Consider the following 20,929-nt stretch of genomic DNA (forward strand, 5'->3'; position numbering starts at 1 on the left):
AGGCACTGAATTAGTTTACGTCTTAATTTAAGGGCTCATATAATATATAAGGGGACTGCAGTTTTGGAAGAAGAAAAGGTTTTATTTTAATAAGAATAAAACTAAACTAAAGAGCATCTTATTCACAGTGAAAATATATCTGGATTAGACAAATGAACGGAAAATATACCTGATCTCAAGGAGGGTTTGTTTTGTGTGTAGAAATAAATAATAATAAAAAAAAACAGAGACTTCTGTGCAGGGCTGAACAATATGAAGTTGACTTAATCAGTATAGTATTTAGCGTCTATGCTATTATGAACCAGCTTGGCATTGCATATGTTCAGTCGTGAGACGTTTTTTATGTCCTGTAGCTCGACCAAAAAGAAAAAGTCAAACTGCGTTGAGCTGATCCGAAGGCGAGCAGAGTTTTATCCCATCGGCAGTGTGCGGAGTCCAAAAAGAGTCGAGAAGGAAAAACTGAAAGACCACTTTCCACTTGATATAATTAAATAATTAAAAGTACAATGGAACAGAAATAAAGGCCATCCCAAAGAATTATTTTTTTTGGTTTTAAGGCAGGCTACATTAGAAGGATATATTCCAGAAGGTGAAGGGAAGGAAGGAAATTTTAAAAATGAATCCTATATTCCTTATCTTCAGACACGGGCTCAAGTGTGTCGTCCGTCCTCAGTTTACCAAATAGACTGGGCTCATTTTAAACGTTCGATGAGTTCCTGTGTGAGACCCAGATTTAGTAGCTGCATGGTTGAGAGGTGAGCCAGCTGAGGGAACGATTTCAGCAGTTTTTCCCAGCAGAGCTCCAGCAGGCTCGGCACCACCAGCCAGATCTTAAACAGAGAGCCGGTCCGCTTGTTCTCGTGGATGTTCACCACGCCGCCGTGGATGTACATACAGCCGGCCTAAACAACCAACATGAGAGAGACAAACAGAAAATTCTTAAAACCTTTGGACTAGATATTATTTCTGACCCAATATCTGTCTAAATACTGCAAAAATTCTAAAGATGTCATGATTAGAGGTCGACCGATTCATCAGTTTTGCCGGTTAACTGGCACCGATAGTTGATTGTGGAAACTAGCGGTTGTCAATAGTTAGTTTTCGCTTGCCTCCATTGCTGAAGTGGCTGAGAATCTCTGTCGTCATTACGAGAGCGGCCTCTAGAGGCGAATCGCTGACACTACGTTCTGTTCTGCACGGAGAGGAGAACAGGGTGCATGGAGAAAGCTGTATATTATTTATTAATTATATTTATTAATATATTAATATTTATTTCAACCCAGCCATTAGGGAGGCACAAGCCAGTGCACTCTTAGTGCCGGGTCTCAAGACCAGATAAATGTGGAGGGTTGTGTTATGAAGGGCATCCAGCGTAAAAATATGTGCCAAATCAAACATGCGGATTACAAACCTGAATTTTATACCGGATCGGTCGAGGCCTGAATTACCAACGACCGCCACAGGTATTGTTAGCCAATAGGTTACCGGTGGAAATTGTGCTACTGTTGGCTGAAGGAGGAGAAAAAGAGGAGGAAGACGACTATAGAGACAGCAGGGAAAGGAGAAGTGGAGGTTCGGGTTGGTACTTTAAATGTTGGTACTACGACTGGTAAAGGGAGAGAGGGAACTAATATAGTGGAGAGGAGAAAGGTGGATATGTTGTGTGTTCAGGAGACCAAGTGGAAAGGGAGTAAGGCCATGAACATTGGAGGTGTTTAAACTGTTCTATCATGGTGTGGATGGAAAGAGAAATGTTGTAGGGGTGATCCTGAAGGAAGAGTACAGTAAGAGTGTAGTGGAGGTGAAGAGAGTTTCTGATATAGTGATGATCGTGAAGCTGGAAGTTGAAGGGGCGGTGATAAATTTCATCAGTGCTTATGCTCCACAAATGGTGATGAGGAGGTGATTGGCAGGTATGGCCTTAAGGAGAGGAATGTGGATGGCAATGGCAGTGGTGAATACGTATTTTAGGAAGAAGGAGGAGCACAGGGTGACGTATAAGAGTGGAGGAAGGTGCACACAGGTGGACTATGTTCTATGTAGGAGATGCAACCTGAAGGAGATTGGAGACTGTAAAGTGTTGGCAGGGGACAGTGTAGCTAGACAGCATCGGATGGTGGTCTGTAGAATGGTTTTGGAGGTGAAGAAGAAGAGGAGGAGAGTGAGGACTGAAAGAAGAATAAGATGGTGGAAACTGAATGAGGAAGACTGTAGTGTGAGGTTCAGGGAAGAGGTCAGACAGGGTCTCGGTGGTGGTGAAGAGGTGATGGATGATTGGGCAACTACTGCAGAAGTGATGAGGGAGGCAGCTAGAAAGGTTCTTGGTATGACATCTGGAAATAGAAAGGAAGACAAGGAGACATGGTGGTGGAATGAGGAAGTGAAGGAGAGCATGAAGAGAAAGAGGTTGGCAAAATAAAATTGGGATCGACAGAGTGATGAGAAAAGTAGGCAGGAGTACAAGGAGATGCGGCAGCAGGTAAAGAGGGATGTGGCAAAAGCCAAGGAAAAGGCATACGAGGAGCTGTAGGAGATAGTTGGACAGTAAGGAAGGAGAAAAGGATTTACAGGGATTGGCCAGGCAGAGGAACCGAGCTGGGAAGGATGTGCTGCTAGTTAGAGCAATAAAGGATGGAGAGGGAAATGTGTTGACTAGTAAGGAAGTGGTTTGGACATGTGCAGAGGAGGGACATGGGGTATATCAGTAGGAGAATGCTGAGGATGGAGACACCAGGAAGGAGGAAAAGAGGAAGGCCAAGGAGGAGGTTCATATGTGTTGAGGGAAGACATGCAGGTAGTTGGTTTGAAAGAGGCAGATGTAGAGGACAGGGGGGTACGGATGATCCGCTGTGGCGCCCCCTAATGGGGGAAGCCCAAAAAGAAGAAGATGATTTATATTTATTTCATTTAGCATGTTTTCATGATTTAGAACTGTTTTTATTTTATTTTTGTAATAAGTTTCAGTATTTTACATGGAGTGTTTTTTTTCCCGGTATCCCTAAAAATCCTTTAGCGGCGAGTACGATTCAATCTAGCTATCGGTGGACCTCTAATCATGATCGTACACTCTACATACGTCGAACCCAAGTATGTTTTTAGACCTATGTTACACATTGTGATTTTGTAATGATCTTATAAGATCGCTGAAATCTTACACTCTGTAAAAGACATGTTTCAAAGTGCCAACTCTGGAGACTCCTTTCATAAATACTAGTGAGAGTGAGTCCAGTAGATCACTTTTATAGATCTATCCAGTAGATCACTTTTATAGATCTATAAACCTTCTTAAGCATTACTGATTAGATACTAGACTAAATAATAGTTCATTAAATTAATAATAGATTAAATACTAGATTAGATACTTGATAAAAAAGTGTGTGTGTGTGTGTGTGTGTGTGTGTGCTCAGACCGGTGTGACAGCAGCACAGTGGAAATACGCCGGCTCGGGCATCACTGCAGGCAGTTTAGTCCACCGGAACGTCTGCAGGTTGATCTTCCATAAATCATTGAGGATCAATTCGCCGTTATAACCTCCGCATATAAACACGTCTGCGAACGGAGAGCAATCGGAGGGTAACGACGTCTGCGAACAAATCAATCCGACACAAAAACACGTGCCGTGAAGACGTCCTGCGACTTACCGGTTTTTATCTGGACACAACTATGACATCTTCTGGGAGCTGGGTAACCTGCAGCAGACAGGAAAGAGAGTAAAAAAAAAAAAATACAAATAACAAATCTACACATACAAGATTCTAGAACTAGAAGAAAAGAGCTCACCTATTCTTTCATGAGGCTTGGTTGTGATCTCCTCCCATGAATTCGTTTCGAGATTGTATGCGTGAATCTGACAGCATGATTGGACGAAATATTTCATGAAAACAAAAAAAAAAAGAGAGAGGCTTTTATTTGTCACATGTGCATTACAGATCAGCGAACTTCTTTGCATTACTGATGTGGTCGGAGTGCAGGGTCGGCCATGACAGCACCCCTGGACGGTTATGGGCCTTGCTCAAGGGCCCAACATCATGCCAGAGGACGGGATACACAACTGACTGATGTGGTGGATGGATGAAGGCGTATAAATATCTCAAAATGATTTACAATACCTTGTCTAAAGGGTACGATGTCCAAGAGGTTCCTCCTCCTAGGATGTATATCCTCTGTCCATCATGTGCTATCTCGTGTCTGTATCTGTTTGAAAAATAAGATATGGGTTATACTTTGGAAAACAAAAATTTTAATATAGAAGCATTTTTCTTCTGATCAGCTCATTTTAAAAGACTATTTTGTGCTACTTTTGTATCTGTATCTCTCATAACATTTTACAACAGCAAATTAAAGTGTTTCTGAATAAAATCTTGAAGCAAACAAAGACTGTACCATTGGTAAAGGGGTACACTAGATATCAGAGGTCGACCGATACATTGGTTAGATTGAACTTTTTTTCTGGTTTTTAAAATGGAAAAGAAACAAAAAAAAACCAAATGCAAAATGTAAAAAAATGTGAGAACTTTAATAAAAAATAAATCTGAATTTATTAGCTGAATAAAATAAAAATTAATACTAAATACAATTAAGTAATCAGCAATAATTATATTATAGCACTCTTTGTGCAGCGTGCAGTCTCACATGTGGTGTCGGTGCTACGCCTCTAGAGGCCGCTCTTGTAACGACAACGGACTGGAAGCCGCAAAAACTCTGCATGAATTTTATTTTATTTTTTTCGGTCGACTGCTAACAGATTTACTCCCCTAAAGTAAGAATACAGGATTAAAAAAAGACAGAGTACGAACTACAAGACTCCCAAATAACATTTTATACGGAATCACTTGAGATTCGCGATTTGCTGCTGTAAGTGAAAAAAAAACAACCCACCTCCGCTCTACAAAGAGCGCTTCCTGATGGAGAAAATTTGCCTTCTCAAAAAATACAATTGAAAAACATTATCACAGTAAAAAAAAAAGATAAATAGGAGAAATGCTTGATGTAATATAGTTTGGTGTTATTTCACAGGTAGCATATAGTGGGAGAAGTTTACTCTTGCTGTACCTAAACATTTCTTGTACACTATGCCAAATAATTTTATTTCATAGCGATATTACTTCACTTCCATTGTGCCCTTTTTACTCCTAACCCTAATATATGGGGAATCAGGGATCATCTGCGCATGAGAGCAGCTGAGTCTGATTTCTCGTAGCTCATTAGCAGCTATACAAAGATTTTCCAGCATGTGATCCATTGCAGCGAAAAATCAAACATTCTTGAGAGAAAAAACCCCCCAGAGCCTAATGATTGAACACGTGCAATGTGCAGCCACCGGAATCTGATCTCTATTCACATTGTTTACTAGGTTAAGACGTGTTTACGTACAGTGTGGGAAAAAAAAGCAGCTTTCTAATAATAAATCAAAATTGTGTCTGGAGTATGGTGGAAAAAAACCTATAAAACAAGTCTCAAATCTCAGCACGAGAAAGACATGAGCACTGGTTTGTTTGGCACTTCTGTGGTGGACAGTGTGCGTCCTCGTCCTTCAGAACATGAGCAGATGGAAGAAGCCCAGAACTTTGAGTACAGCTTTATTTTATAATCTCCAAGCTTTGTAGAAAACTGGTACAAAGTGGCCAAAATGACAAAGTTAAAACAGATAGAATTTTTTTCAATAAAGGAAAAAAATCCCACCGCTCCTCGGGCAGGTCATCCGGAGGGTTGTTAGGTTTGAGATGGATCCACTCGCGTGTGGTGAGGTCCAGTCTGTGTAGATCTGTGCTATAAATGTAGCCAGTCGTCCCGCCAAACACATACAGGAAGCCACTTATGATGGCCATCGCCTGCACCAGAAAAAAAAATCGAGTTAAGAGAGATCTCGCGAAAAAAACTTCTTAAACCACAAAGTTAAACATGAGAAGAACATTTTATGTACAGTTTGTGTACTTGGAACCTATATTGACATTTTCCCGTGGCGTTTAAATTTCCGTATGATACGTTCGACACGTATGATACGTTCAGAGTTCAGTTGTCTTAGTGTTAAAGCGTGTATTTTTTCTGTGTTTTTGGTGTTTCAAAGCCCGGTTTTAGCTCTTGTCTCACTTCTTTTCTATTCGGCCTCGCCGGACGAGTTCTATTCCGTTGTCTGGCGTTGCCAAAAAGAAGAAAGACAAGTCTTCCACCCTCCACATAAATCTATACTGTATACTTTATACATTACAGTAGTGTAAATTACCCCGTTTTGCTAAATTATGTAATGTAGTATGTTAAAATATTAAGATATTTTAGTATACTACCCCTATACTGATCACCATTCTTTAAGACTCCTGGGTGGGCTAGGCCATGTCCCGACTTTCAAAGTTAGTCGGGACACGGGAGCGGCCATACCACTCTGAGAACGCTCGATCTCGTCTGATCGAAAGTTGCGTCAGTGTCATTGTAACAAATCTCCATCGTGAATCTGTAAGTGTTCTCAGTAACGGAATTTGTGACCACTAGGTGGCCAAACTTCACTGTATTATTAAAACATTCTGAATGTCTGGACAACTGATATTTGGGTCATGCTGCCCGCCTCTGTATGAGTTATTAGGATAATCCTGGGAATTGTTATTCTGTAAATCAATGAATAAAAATATAGGACTAGAAGTGTCATGTGTTTTCCACCTGTCCATAAATCCGGTTGGGTTTCTTCCCTCTGCAGTTGAGTAGAGACCATCTTTTGTATTTGACGTTGCAGACGTGAACGTCGTTTCCGTTGTTTTCTCCGAACGGGATTCCGGTGCCGCCAAACACGAGCAGGTTGTTCCCGTGCAAAACAGCTGGGAAAAAAAACACGCGCCGTAAACACACTAGTCCGGGTGTCAGGTACGATAAAAACCCGATCTGCTGAATTACCTGACATGGAGGCCAACTCTGTCGGCATGTAGCCCTCTGTGCGGATCTGCTGCCACGTCCCCGTCGCAAAGTGATACCTCCAGAGCTCCCTGAAAAGAGGGTAATCCTCATTCTCCGAGCCGCCCGACTCGTCGAAGTCGGGGTTGTAGCCGCCGAACACGTATAAATTGGTGTTGTCGGCGACGCAGCGGTGTCCGCTCCGCGCCGGAGGGGCCCGGTGACCTGCGGAGACAGAGCGATGAGGGTTAGAGGAAATGCGTGCACACTTGGCAACCACCGGACCACACGATCGTTTTCAGCGCACTTCAGGAGCTGTTCGGAAGGAAAAACGGGAAACCAAAATTCAAAGAAATGAGGTTAAGAAGCAGCCGGATGTCCTCGGGGTGTCCTTGTTTTCGCCGCCTGGGTGGACAAAAACAGACAAAGGCATTAGACTGGGAAGGTTTGCCTTCGAGAAGGCGCTGTGGGACGAAGAGAAGCTGTGATCTCGTTTATCACCGGGGTGAAAAGGTGACATGTCGTGGCGCGGCAGACGAAAGCGATAAGCGGAACACAAAATTAAGCTCGTAGTCACACCCTCGCAAGCGGTTACAATCTCGCTTGACTGGGTTTAGAAAACAGGTGTGAGCACTTTTGCACTTACAGACACACACACATAAATATTATATATTAAAAAAAGATAATCTGGCACCACGGCGATAAAAAGGTAAGCCGAGAGAGCTCAAAAGAGAGGTGGTCGGAGGAGGGGGGGGAGCGCTGAGAGGCAGGTAAAAAACTCGACACCCTCCCGCGAGTCCGATTTTCAGGATAAGTGGGGTTCGGTTCAATGGCTGGCGCGTTACCCACCTTCTCTTAAAAACCTGTTAGGGATCCGCAGGCTGGAGCAAGGTTGAGCGAGGATTCGTCGAGCCTGAAGCCATCGAACTTTCTTCTTAGAGCCTGTCGCCACAATCACCGCAAAAATCAGACAGACAATAAAAAAATAAAAACAACAACAACAATGCAGGACAGTGGCAGAAAAAATAAACAGCGCACACACACGCACACACACGCACACACACGCACACACACGCACACACGCACACACACACACACACACGCACACACACACGCGCATGTGTGTCCGATCAAAGAACGGACGCATCCAAGCGGCTCGACTGAAACAAAAAGGGCAGCTGGTGAAATGGGTTTCGTACAGAACAAGAGCGAACGACAGTCGCACCGTCGTCTCTCTTCACGCACCGAGATACAGCACTGAAGCTCTCAGACGCGTTTACCTTCAGGACATGAGCTTGTCCCGCCAGAGAAATCCCAATCAAGTGGAATGCTCTCTACAAAATGACAAAGGATCTCTACAAGAAAGAGGGGGAAAGTCGACGTCTGAATCTGATTGGTCAGAAGGTGCTCATTAGGTTTTATGCAAAACACACAAGAAATGCAGGGAAAAATAATCAGGATTATTCTTTGCATTCCAGTTCCTCATTGAAATCACAGAGCTGCCCCCCCGTCCATGATAGAAAGAAAAATGTTGCAGAGGAAAACTTTAGAGCTGCTATAAAGTTGATAAGAAAAGGGACTGACTTGTCTGTCGGAAGTCCCATAACATGTATCCAAATACAAACCGTTAAAAAGACGTACTTATCAATAAACTCGTCGTAACTGTTGGCAGATAAGAGAAATAACACACTCCAGACCGTCCTATTAAACAAACACACACACACACACACACACACACACACACACACACACACACACACTTTGGCGTGGTGTGATACGACCCGATTTTCCATACAGTGTTAACGTCAGTGATTTAAAGAAAATATATATATTTTTAATTAATGAATTACACATAGCTCTCGGTTACATGAACCAACATGAGTGCATTTGTTGTTACTTTTCGTTCTTCTTCTTCCGGCTTCTCCCATTAGGGGGCGCCACAGCAGATCATCCGTCTCCATACCCCCCTGTCCTCTACATCTGCCTCTTTCAAACCAACTACCTGCATGTTTTCCCTCACCACATCCATAAACCTCCTCCATGGTCTTCCTCTTTTCCTCCTTCCTGGTGGCTCCATCCTCAGCATTCTCCTACTGATATACCCCATGTCCCTCCTCTGCACATGTCCAAACCATCTCAATCTCGCCTTCTTTACCTTGTCTCCAAAACGTCCTACATGTGCTGTCCCTCTAATAAACTCATTACTAGTTCTGTCCATCGTCGTCACTCCCAACGAAAACCTCAACATCTTCCGCTCTGCTACCTCCAGCTCCACCTCCTGTCTTTTACTAAATGCCTCTGTCTCAGGTCTCACCACACGTCTGTACATGATGGTATTATACAATGAGTGCATATAAACCTAAAATAAAAACTTTTAGCTTAAGTTAAATTTAAGCTTAAACAGATTCCATTTCTATTTTCTACACATATTCCTATACCTTCATCGCAGAACCTCTGTTATACAAAATATTATGACCTGGTAGTGCTTTGCATTCTGGGGTTTGTGTCCTGTCTATCAAAGCTACATACACTCCTGGTTTAAAAATGCATCAGTTGATTGTAATACAAATGATCACAAAACTATTCGACGCCTCGGGACACCATCAGCTGTAAAACAAACACTCGGCCTGCTGCATTCAGAGACTCGCTTGTAGCAACCTTCAGCAACTTGTAGCAGCTCAGTGGATGGATCCAAAGGTCCCACGTTTAAATTCCAGCAACACCAAGCTGCCATGTGTGTTAGTAAAGTCAGGTAGTGATGTGGGTGAGGTGAGGAAGTCTGGGCTGCAGTCAGCGTTCACGTTCGTCATGTTTAAAAGGGTTGAAAAATTCAATAAATTGGTTTAGAGACAATAGCATTGAGTAAAAGACAGGAGGTGGAGCTGGAGGTAGCAGAGCTGAAGATGTTGAGATGTTCGTTGGGAGTGATGACGATGGACAGAATTATAAACTAGTTTATTAGAGGGACAGCGCATGTAGGACGTTTTGGAGACGAGGTGAGGGAGGTGAGATTGAGATGGTTTGGACATGTGCAGAGGAGGGACATGGGGTATATCAGTAGGAGAATGATGAGGATGGAGCCACCAGGAAGGAGGAAAAGAGGAAGACCAAGGAGGAGGTTTATGGATGTGGTGAGGGAAGACATGCAGGTAGTTGGTGTGAAAGAGGCAGATGTAGAGGACAGGGGGGTATGGAGACGGATGATCCACTGTGGCGCCCCCTAATGGGAGAAGCCGAAAGAAGAAGATGAAAGAAATAAAATTCAATAAATGAAAACAATTTTATTAAATTGATTATATTTGTTAGACCCCATTTGGGTGACACAGGTGTGTGTGAATGTGTGTGTGTTTTGCATTTAATATTTAATTTTCTAAAGATATGATCTACTTTACTGCTTTACTTATTTCAGCACTTTTTAACAAATGTATTCATTCCTTCCATCCTTAAAATAATAGCAAGAAGAAAAAAAAGGCACTTAAAGTACGAGGTGGACACTAAACAAACATGTTGTTCGCCACTTAATATGTTCCTGAGGGAACTCAGATTGTAACTATGATCCACACGTAAAAAGGATTGCATGTGTTACACGTGTACCGAACAGTTCCGGTCCGAGTGCACGCTTCGTTACACACAGACTTCACACAGCTTCAACTATTTTTACTTTTTAAACACACAGATATTATAGATCACAGTGCTATTTAAATTATATATATATATAAAATCATCAAATTGTTGAGCACTTTGAGAAAATTCAATACTGAAGCTAAAACAATGGTTTGAAGGCGGTTTGTTAGGAAACGTATTAGGGATACGGTACGATTTTGAGTCTTATGGCAGTGACTTGATATTTGAAGATGACAGAAAGTCTGCTTCAACGTGACAGGACTGGATTTAGTCACTTCTGGTGGACTGTTCAGAATCAGAGGAAGGGTTTGGCGTCAACTCAACACGGATTATAAACGTATCAGAGTTTCAGCCGAATCTGTACGCCTGTACGCGATGTCGATGCTGTTTTGATGACAGAAACAAGTAAAATATGGATAAATAGAGGTACCTTATAAATTAATATATATTTATTTCTAAGAGTATTTTATTAATCCCAAAGGGAAGTTTTAAGATATAATAAACATCTTCAATATCGACGATATCTCCGCCTCGACTGTTCACCCCTACTGCAAAAAATAGATATAAATAAAAGTCAGATAGTCTTATGCTAATCTTATCGTTTATTGTTCACGGCAACCTTTTTTTTCTCCATTTTGTATGCGAAACCATAAATTTTTCATAACTGACCCTGAATTTGCATTCTAGAGCAGAATTACGTCTCACTCCTGATTGCATCGATTCTACGTGCAATTTTCCACACACATTTAAAAAAAACCCCTGCAGAATATAAGTGCATTTCTAACATTTCTATCTTTGGACTTATTTGTGAAATATGATCATATGCACTGCCTCACTTTAACACATCCTCCACAAATTGCTTTGAATTCTTAGATCTTTATTTATTACTATTTTATTTTTCTAGAATTTTATTTTTATTTATCCGGCATGACAAACTCCTTGTACGTTCAACCAATGATATTTAGCAATAAATGTGATTCTTATGCAAGGTATTGAAAGAATCAATTTCCCTCTGGAATCTGGTTTCCTCCATGGAAAAACCATGTTGGATTTCAGTGCACGAGAGAAAAACAAAACAAAAACAAACATACAACAACAACAAAAAAAAACAAGACACACAGAGAGAAAAATATTCCACTAAAAGTTCTTTGGGTCTCCAATGGGTCTACCAGGAGATCTTAAGGTTCTCCCTGGAGATCTTTAGGTTCTCCCAGGAGATCTTTAGGTTCTCCCAGGAGATCTTTAGGTTCTCCCAGGAGATCTTTTGGTTCTCCCAGGAGATCTTTTGGTTCTCCCAGGAGATCTTTTGGTTCTCCCAGGGGTCAGAGACAAAGCGCGCTTATTAAACCCCAAACACGCGTTATAACACTAAGCAGACGGACTTGTACAGCGACTAATACCTCCACACCATAATGTCTCATGTTCTTACATGAAAAATCCAACTAATTCAACCTTTTCCTAACCAGCGACCACCAACCAGAACCAGGCAAACATCTCCAAACATCTCCACACGCCACTTCCACCACCAGGCAGCTACAATATGGGTATTTGTTTTGATTTTTCCGGATAGTTTAATCACTATACAGTATCACCAGGTGAACGTCAGTCATCTGCACATCATTTATCCGCTGTTTTCTTTTCTATGTCCATGTTTGTTTCTGTTTCTCTCCACTGACCTGCCGCTCGGAGAGGAGGACTCCCCAACAGCTTCTCGAATCGGTTCAGCTGCTCCGGGCTCTGCGCGTCCTCTGCGGCCGACATATTTAGTGTAAAGTCATGGAATAATATTTAAATATATCTATATATTTAAAGCTAAAAAATGGAAATATTATCAATATCAACAACGCGTCCCATCGCTCTCTCCACGGATGTGTTTCCATCCGCTGCGGAGGTGGAGGCGGAAGCGGAAATCATTCTCCTTCCGGAAGTGCCCCGATTTCCGGGAGGCTTTTAAATTTATAAAATAAAAGGCTGTGTATAGAAATAGAGGCTATGTATTGCGATTTGGCCTGTGTACACGCACTTTGATTAGAGAAAAAAAGGTGCAGGTCGTTTGTTCGTAACGGAAATGGAGCAGTGGTAGAGGATGGAGGGATGAGTAGAGCAGTGGTAGGTATTTTAGAGTATAAGCAGATCTATGACTTCATTCTCCCAATTCTGCTTGTTGTATCAGTTAGTCCACTAGAGGGAGACAGAAACCTATTATTTGGGAACCTTTTTTTAAATTTTTATTATAACTCTTCATGTATCCTGGATGAAGAGGTTAAAGCTACATTTTCCATTCCAAGTGATCTTCACAGCACGTTAAGCAACAAATGTAGTTGAAAATATTAATTTCCTTTACATTTGTTTTCTCAAAAGGGTTTCCTTTTAAATCTTCTGCTAGATTTCCCAATTTATGAGCAACTTTTAGAGCTCAATGATGTGCAAAGACTTGGGAGAGTCGCTGTAACCTCTTCAAATGTGAATTACAATAACAGTGCTGAGAAACACATCATATTTATATCTCTGAGATACATGCCGAGATTTCTCATTCCCTTATTCCCTTATTCCAATCACCTTCCTACATTCCTCTACCACTGCTCCACTCATCCCTCCATCCTCTACCACTGCTCCACTCATCCCTCCATCCTCTACCACTGCTCCACTCATCCCTCCATCCTCTACCACTGCTCCACTCATCCCTTCATCCTCTACCACTGCTCCACTCATCCCTTCACCCTCTTCCACTGCTCCACTCCTTCCTCCATCTTCTACCACTACTCCACTCATCCCACTATCCTCAACCACTGCTCCACTGCTCCACTCATCCCTCCATCTTCTACCACTGCTCCACTCATCCCTCCATCCTCTACCACTGCTCCACTCATCCTCCATCCTCTACCACTGCTCCACTCATCCCTTCACCCTCTTCCACTGCTCCACTTCCTCCATCTTCTACCACTACTCCACTCATCCCACTATCCTCAACCACTGCTCCACTGCTCCACTCATCCCTCCATCTTCTACCACTGCTCCACTCATCCCTCCATCCTCTACCACTGCTCCTCATCCCTCCATCTTCTACCACTGCTCCACTGATCTTTCCATCCTTTATCACTGCTCCACTGATCTCTCCATCCTCTACCACTGCACCACTCATCCCTCTATTCTCTACCACTGCTCCACTGATCTCTCCATCCTCTACCACTGCTCCACTGATCTCTCCATCCTCTACCACTGCTCCACTGATCTATCCATCCTCTACCACTGCTCCACTGCACCATATATTCTCCATCCTGCTCCAAAGATCCCTCCATCTTCTACCACTGCTCCACTAATGTCTCCATCCTCTACCACTGCTCCACTCATCCCTCCATCCTCTACCACTGTTCCACTCATCCCTCTATCCTCTACTACTGCACCACATATCCCTCCATCCTCTACCACTGCACCACTCATCCCTCTATCCTCTTCCACTGCCCCACTGATCTCTCCATCCTTTACCATCGCTCCACTGATCTCTCCATCCTCTACCACTGCTCCACCGATCTCTCCATCTTTTACCACTGCACCAATGATCCCTCTATCTTCTTCCATGGCTTCACTGATCCCTCCATCCTTTACCACTGCTCCACTCATTCTTCCATCCTCTACCACTGCTCCACTCATTCTTCCATCCTCTACCACTGCTCCACCAATTCCCCCTTCCTCTACCATTTCTCCACTTATCCCTTCATCTATATTACTGCTCCACTCATCCCTCTATCCTCTACCACTGCTTTACCCTCCATCTTTTTAGTGTACAAGAAAAGTTTTTAGACGTATGTTTTTTTTATTCTGTATCGTCACGCACCAGTATCAAAAACGTAAATATCGCCTTCACAGAAGTGTTCCAGAAACAAATAGCACAGAGACAATTATACGAATAAAACATCTGCAAGATATTGATATCAGGTTTTCTGTAAGGAGGCATTTATTTCCACATGCAGGAAGGTGTCTCCAGTGTCTAAGATAACCATAAGATTTGCAGCATTTTCAGGATTTTGTGCTGAAGCTCTGCTCTGTGCCTCAGACATGCAGGGGGACCAGGAACTTGTGTCTTGGATGTTCCATGACATGAAAGGTAGCTATAAATTTATATAATGCATATTATTTCTTTAAGCAATAAAAACAGTAAACAATGACATAAAGGAAAAAACAATTATTTATTAAAATAATAAACTGTAAATGTTTCTTTTCTCATAAGAATGAACGTTTTCATGACGTTATACTGTATATCTGATATGCACTCTATGCATAAAAGTATTCAGGACACCTGACCTCAAAGAAAGAAAGAAAGAAAGAAAGAAAGAAAGAAAGAAAGAAAGAAAGAAAGAAAGAAAGAAAGGAAGGAAGAAAGAAAGGAAGTAAGAAAGAAAGAAAGGAAGAAAGAAAGAAAGAAAGGAAGGAAGAAAGAAAGGAAGGAAGGAAGAAAGAAAGGAATAAAGAAAGGAAGTAAGAAAGAAAGAAAGGAAGAAAGAAAGAAAGAAAGGAAGGAAGAAAGAAAGAAAGAAAGAAAGGAAGGAAGGAAGGAAGAAAGAAAGGAAGAAAGGAAGGAAGAAAGAAAGAAAGTAAGAAAGAAAGAAAGGAAGAAAGAAAGAAAGGAAGGAAGAAAGGAAGAAAGGAAGAAAGACAGAAAGAAAGAAAGAAAGGAAGAAAGAAAGAAAGAAAGAAAGAAAGAAAGCTTGTCCTTGCATATCCAAGCGATGTTAGGAAGCTGGGGTCAGCCATGATGCAGTGCCCCCTGGGGCACAGTGGATTAAGGGCCTTGCTCAAGGGCCCCAAGAGTGGCAGATTGGCAACACCAGGGCTTAAAACCCTGAGCTTCTGATCAGAGCCGTCACCACTGAGCAAACCCTATTGAACGCCCATTTTTGGGATACATGTGAACACTGGCTGCACCCAAGTCCTCCTCACCTCACCTACATCAGTACCTGACTTTACTTTAACACCCATGTGGCTGCATGAGCAGAAATCTCAACAAAATCTACTTGTATATCTTCCCAGAAGAGTGGAGGTTATTATAAGAGCAAATGGGGACTCGGAATGGGATTTTCAAAAAGCACTTATTTATCTTATGCTCAGGTGTCCACAAACATTTGGCGCACATAGCGTATGATCCGAAATAATTTCCCAAGCCCCCAAAAATGACACGATAAGAACGAACTTTAATTTTTCATAATAAAGTTTATTCTATTTTACAAATAGTATTTTGTCCTTGACTGCAAAATAGGAATGCATTATATTTACATACACAGGTATACAATTAATTATAACAAAGTTAGAGAAGCTCGCCGTTTCCCGTCGTCTCACTTCTCCTCCTCTTCCTCCTAATCCTCATCCACATCTTTTCCCTCCTCCTCTCATTCCTCCTCCTCTTCCTGTTAGGATAATTCGGTTATCTCTCGTCCGGTATGGAAATAGTAAAAGTCTTTTCTAACGGGTTTTTCTGAAACACCTGCTATAACACTGAGCTAGAAGGACATTTCGAAGTCTTACAAAATGTTAAAGGTGGAAGCTTTATCAAGTCCGTTACAGACATACAGACATACAGACAGACAGACAGACGGGAGGCTGGGGTTTACCCAACGGCACGTGGCAGTACGTGAAAGATGGATAGAAAACGGAACACAGGTGTATCACGGAGGCAGACGGCTTTCTTTAAAAACGGATTCTTTTTTTTCTTCTTTTCAATAAATACTGTGACCGAGGATGAATCAGAATCCCCCTCTCTGTTCCGAATCCACAATCGACATATCGGACTGCAAGCCTTCCTCAGTTTCCAAATCCGAGACACACAAGATTCACATCATGGGTTTTTCAATGCGTCAAACATGGAAAGCAGGACAGACTGCATCCGAGTTCTGCCTCCTGATACCCCCGTGTGCTTCGGTGACTCTTTAGTAACAACTCGAATGGGTGTTTCGAGCCCGAACCCGGCCCCTGAAACACAATCATCAACCGAATGAACACTCAACTCTACTCCTACGTCTATCAGGATCTAAAATATTTACATTCATCAGGTGCTTTATTGTAACCAGGACACTCTTAGAAGAAAAAAAAAGAAAGGAAGAAAACGGTTCAATATCTTGAGTGTGGATTCGGAAAATATCGAGTTATTTCATTAAAATTGATTGACGACGATGAATTAATATTCTAGACGTTTTTACTGTTTTTTTTTTTTTTTTTTTTTTTACAAAGAAGCACAATATCCTATAAAAACAATAACAAAACAATGGTTACAAGCTTGTAATCATTTATTTATTTCAGAGCGATCGTTCATAATTGGTTCAATCGGACTATTTTCATGATATTATTTAATGAATAAAACTAATTTTTTAGGATGCTTGCACATTCTTTTTTCCCTTTGTCAGATATGAAAAACCATAAATGTAACCATGTAGTGACTCCGCTCTGTGGGTTTGATTCGCTGGTGTGAGTCTCCAAGCTGGATGGAAGTTTGATGGGACTCCAATTTACTTGGTGAATTTTGTTTTCATCTGAAAACAAAATCATCTGATCTCCTAATGTTCTCTCACAAATACCAATTTTCACAGCATTTTCCCCCATTTTTTCCTGTCGGATTACGGGTTGAAAAAAAGTGTGAAATCAGTCTGAAGAAAGGTTCTTCACTGGTATGAACTGTGTAGAAACCTACAACCCAAATCAGGCAGAGATCCAAACAAGAATTCTGAGAAGGGTTCAAGTACAAAACCTACACTATATGAACAAAAGTATTGGGACACCTGACTTTTCCAGGCATATGAAATTCTTCCACAAAGTTGGAGACACTCAATTGTATAGGATGTGAAAATTTCCCTTCAGTTGAACTAGGAGACCCAAACATCTATGGAGGTATGCTTTACATAGGATGGAATGGAAGATCACCTGCTATTCGGCTCTCAACCCTACTGATCATGATGAATGTGAACGCTGACTGCACTCCTGATCTCCTCACCTCACCTACATCAGTACTTCACTGATACCCTTATACCTGAATATGCACAAATCTCCACAAAATCTAGTGGAACATCTTCCCAGAAGAGTGGAGATTATTATAACAGCGAATGGAGACTTCATGTGGAATGGGATGTTTAAAAAGAAGCACATAATAATCTAAAGTTCAGGTGTCCACAAACTTTTGTCCATATACTAAAGCAATATTATTGTGATGAATTCTGACTTTCCTGATTTTTCTTGATTTTTCCTCACAATAATAATTGCTATAAATTTCATAAATCTTGTACTTTGCATTGCTTTGTACTTTTTTTTGTCATTAAACACTGTATATTTTCTTTCTTTCTTATTTTAATGGAACGAATAAATCTTCATGTCGTATTCTTTTCCTTTTTTTTTTCTAAGAGTGAAGCACCATAAAAAATATAGTTTCTCGAAAACAAACAAACAAACAAACAAAAAAATTCAGTAAACAGTCCTGGTCAGAAAATTCGACAGGGGATGAAGAATAAAAAAAAATAATAATGTAAAGGTTTTTGTTTTCATGGTGCAGCAGTAACAGTAACGTTCATTGTGCAGCTTTTTCGACGTAAACGTGAAAAACGATAACGGCTCACGGCTAAATAATCTACCTGAGGGACTGTGATGCTTCTTCATGACACACGACGGATGACGGCGACTGTCGGTCGAACGGGAAAAAAAAAAATCACAAAATAAAAAGAATCCTCTTAAAATTCCTAGTAGTATCAGATAAATAGCTTCGATTGCAAGGCAGTTTTATTTCATAACATCCAAATAGGTCGACATGCAAAAAGGGTAGAATATACTATACTCGATTACGGTTATCGATCTTATTATCGGTATCATAACTGTTTATTTAACACTTTCACAAGGACATGAGAATGACCGGGTGTGAGTCGGATAAAGGTTCCACCTTAACAGGACTTGTGGCTTTAGATGGACGCTATTTTATTTGTTTATTTATTTATTTATTTATTCATCTATTTATGTATTTTTCATCTCCCTGTCTTGTTCTTTCAAGCAAACGAAAGAAAAAGGACACATCCACATCATCTTAATTTTCTTTTTTTTTTTTTTTTTGTAGCAAGGCGTATTTTGCTCTAAGTTTCCATCATTGTTGTTCTTGATCATTTTTTTATTTCTTTTTAATCAAGTTTAAATCGAAGTACATGCGCTTTAAAAAAAAAAAAAAAAAGCCGATAAACTATACCCAAAGGTGGATCTCCACACAATGGTCTCAAATCACCACATGGAGCACTCTGTCAAGGCAAAAAGGAAAGCTCAGAGGCTGAAGGACAAGAACGGTGCTTCAGAGGTGTCTGTACTGTGGGGGGTTTTTTGTTCTCTTTCCGTCCATTGTTACAGAGCCTCTGTCACAGGTTGGTGTTCGTCTTTTTTTTTTCTTTCTTTTTAATTCCCCCCAAGCTGAGGACGAAGCCGAAGAAGCGTCCTCTTCTCCCTGGCTTCCTCACGTTTTACGATGGTGTCTGAAGAAACCTTTCTCCCGAAGAATCAGTAGACCGCAGTAGACCTTTGGTTGCAAGTCCGTGTTTCTGCCACCTGAAAAATCTCCATCACCTTCATCTCCTTTGGTTATGTTTTTTTTTTTTTTCGTTCGTTCCTCGAGTCATTTGTGAAACTGCAAACTCTGTGGCAGTGAACGACTCTTGACAGACGACACGGCGATCCTCGTGTCAGCGACGAAACTCTAGTAGAAGTTATGAATCTGAGGCAGCTACAGAACGTGTGCTTGTTTTCGAGGACGATGATCCTTAAAATCCTCACCCCCCCAAAAAAAAAGACCAGAGGAAGGAAGGAAGCCCTCACAGCTGGATGTAGGTGTGTGTAATATGTGTGTGAAAGAGTATGTGTGTGTGTGTGTGTGTGTGTGTGTGTGCTTTCATCAGAAGAGAATAAACCTCAGATTTTTTTTTTCTCCATATAACAAAGCTCCAGTCAGGTAATGTGCCACAGACGGACAGACAGACAATCAGACGGACAGTCAGAGTCCCAGACGTGCCACGTACTCCATTTTGAATGTTCCCAGTGTCGTTTTTTTCTGTCTTGTAAACTCAATGGATTTCAAGTCGGTACCAAAAAGCTCAAGTTTCGGTTCTACGCTCAGACCCGATCATGGTGTCCTACACAAGTTAAGTGGAAAAAACCAGAACACCAACATTGTGGACGTGAAAGACTTTGCCGAACAGCGATGTTTTTAAAGGCAACAGAAACATAACATTTTATCTTTTTTTTTCTTCAAAAAAAAAAAAAAACTATTTTCCCAGGGAAGGACAGAGGGTTTCGCAAAAGGCAGCGCATCCCGAAACCCGAACCCACCCTCGATCCCTCCCTGTTGCATCATGGTTATAGTCTCCATCTCCTTGGCCCGTATTTTTTGTCATCTAGGAAGCAGAGCTTTAAATGCGACGCGGATTCTTGGTTTTGCTCAGTTGATAGGAAGTTTTGTGCAGAAAAAAAACAAAAAACTAAAAGATGTACAGGTGCTCAGGCACGGCTCGGTTTGTTTCTTTTTTTTTTTCTTTCCTCTCCAGTTTTTCCACGACGGCGGTCCCAGTGCGCTCTGGGAAACGTGGTCCTCAGCTCTCCAGGCTCATAAAGGCGACCACCTGCTCCAGTTTGAAGGCCAGTCTCTGTTTCCTGGCACCGTCGTCCTCCTCCAACGCGCACACAATCTGCCAGAAAGACCAGTCATGTCATGTCATATCATGTCAGACACACAACCATAAAACAAATCCAATAAATAACTTTACGACTCATCATTTTTTCCCAGCTATAAATGCTTGTTTGTTTTGTTTGTAAGCAGATGTTCGCTGTGCCCGAGCCAATGTCCACACAGCAAACTCCCCGGTCTTGGATTAGCACCTCAAGTGCCGTATTAACACCTACGGTGTTAATTTACGTCCAGATGGACACAAGAAGCAGCCAATTAAACTCTGGGGATTTCGCAGAATATCACCCGGTAATTAACAGCTTGCTATTTAACCCCAGATTGGACACTATATGGACAAAATGTTTGCAGACACCTGATCATACGTTTGCTATGTGATTTTTGATTTAGTTTTGAGGTTTGTGGTGAGTCATCCAGCCACAAGGTTATTAGGAACCTAATCAGGAATTAGCAGGAACTCGTTCTTCCTACCCTACTATTATATGTCGCTATTAGGGATGAACGGCGCATACACATAATAAACAATGGCAGGGGTATAAAAAACAGTTAGCAGTTAGCGCAGTGTCACCGTGGCTGCTCACTCCGTATCTGAAATACGATCTGTAGTGCGACGAAATACTTTTTTTAGTGCGTTGTTTTGCGCATGTGTGCGATCGCTGCCACTTCCTAGTCATCACTAATGCTTGTGATGTGGATTCATTTGTGTTTTATGTCCAAAATTTCTCTCAAAAGTAAAAT

At 41.5% G+C, this 20,929-nt stretch overlaps 2 protein-coding genes across 3 annotated transcripts in view; both read right to left on the reverse strand.

The window, feature by feature from the left end:
- Positions 1-61: 61 nt before the first annotated feature.
- Positions 62-12,413, reverse strand: klhdc10 (kelch domain containing 10). Of its 2 annotated transcripts, XM_046873919.1 has the most exons (10): positions 12,180-12,413; positions 7,729-7,821; positions 6,883-7,104; positions 6,652-6,806; positions 5,683-5,831; positions 4,110-4,194; positions 3,781-3,847; positions 3,642-3,689; positions 3,410-3,549; positions 62-902 (listed from the first exon to the last, which is right to left on the reverse strand). In XM_046873919.1, the coding sequence occupies exons 1-10, from the start codon at positions 12,262-12,264 to the stop codon at positions 693-695; spliced, it is 1,254 nt and encodes a 417-aa protein (XP_046729875.1). In that variant the 5' UTR covers positions 12,265-12,413; the 3' UTR covers positions 62-692. The 2 variants fall into 2 exon arrangements, with proteins under 2 accessions (XP_046729875.1, XP_046729876.1); XM_046873920.1 differs by lacking the exon at positions 7,729-7,821.
- Positions 12,414-15,691: 3,278 nt separating this feature from the next.
- The window catches only part of plxna4 (plexin A4), a 317,143-nt gene continuing 311,905 nt past the window's right edge, over positions 15,692-20,929 (reverse strand). Inside the window, 1 exon segment of the mRNA XM_046872953.1 lies at positions 15,692-20,195. Within this exon segment, the coding sequence (XP_046728909.1) occupies positions 20,100-20,195 (96 nt within the window). The 3' untranslated portion in view covers positions 15,692-20,099.

Source organism: Silurus meridionalis, chromosome 18, assembly GCF_014805685.1.
Source record: "Silurus meridionalis isolate SWU-2019-XX chromosome 18, ASM1480568v1, whole genome shotgun sequence".
NCBI lineage: Eukaryota > Metazoa > Chordata > Actinopteri > Siluriformes > Siluridae > Silurus > Silurus meridionalis.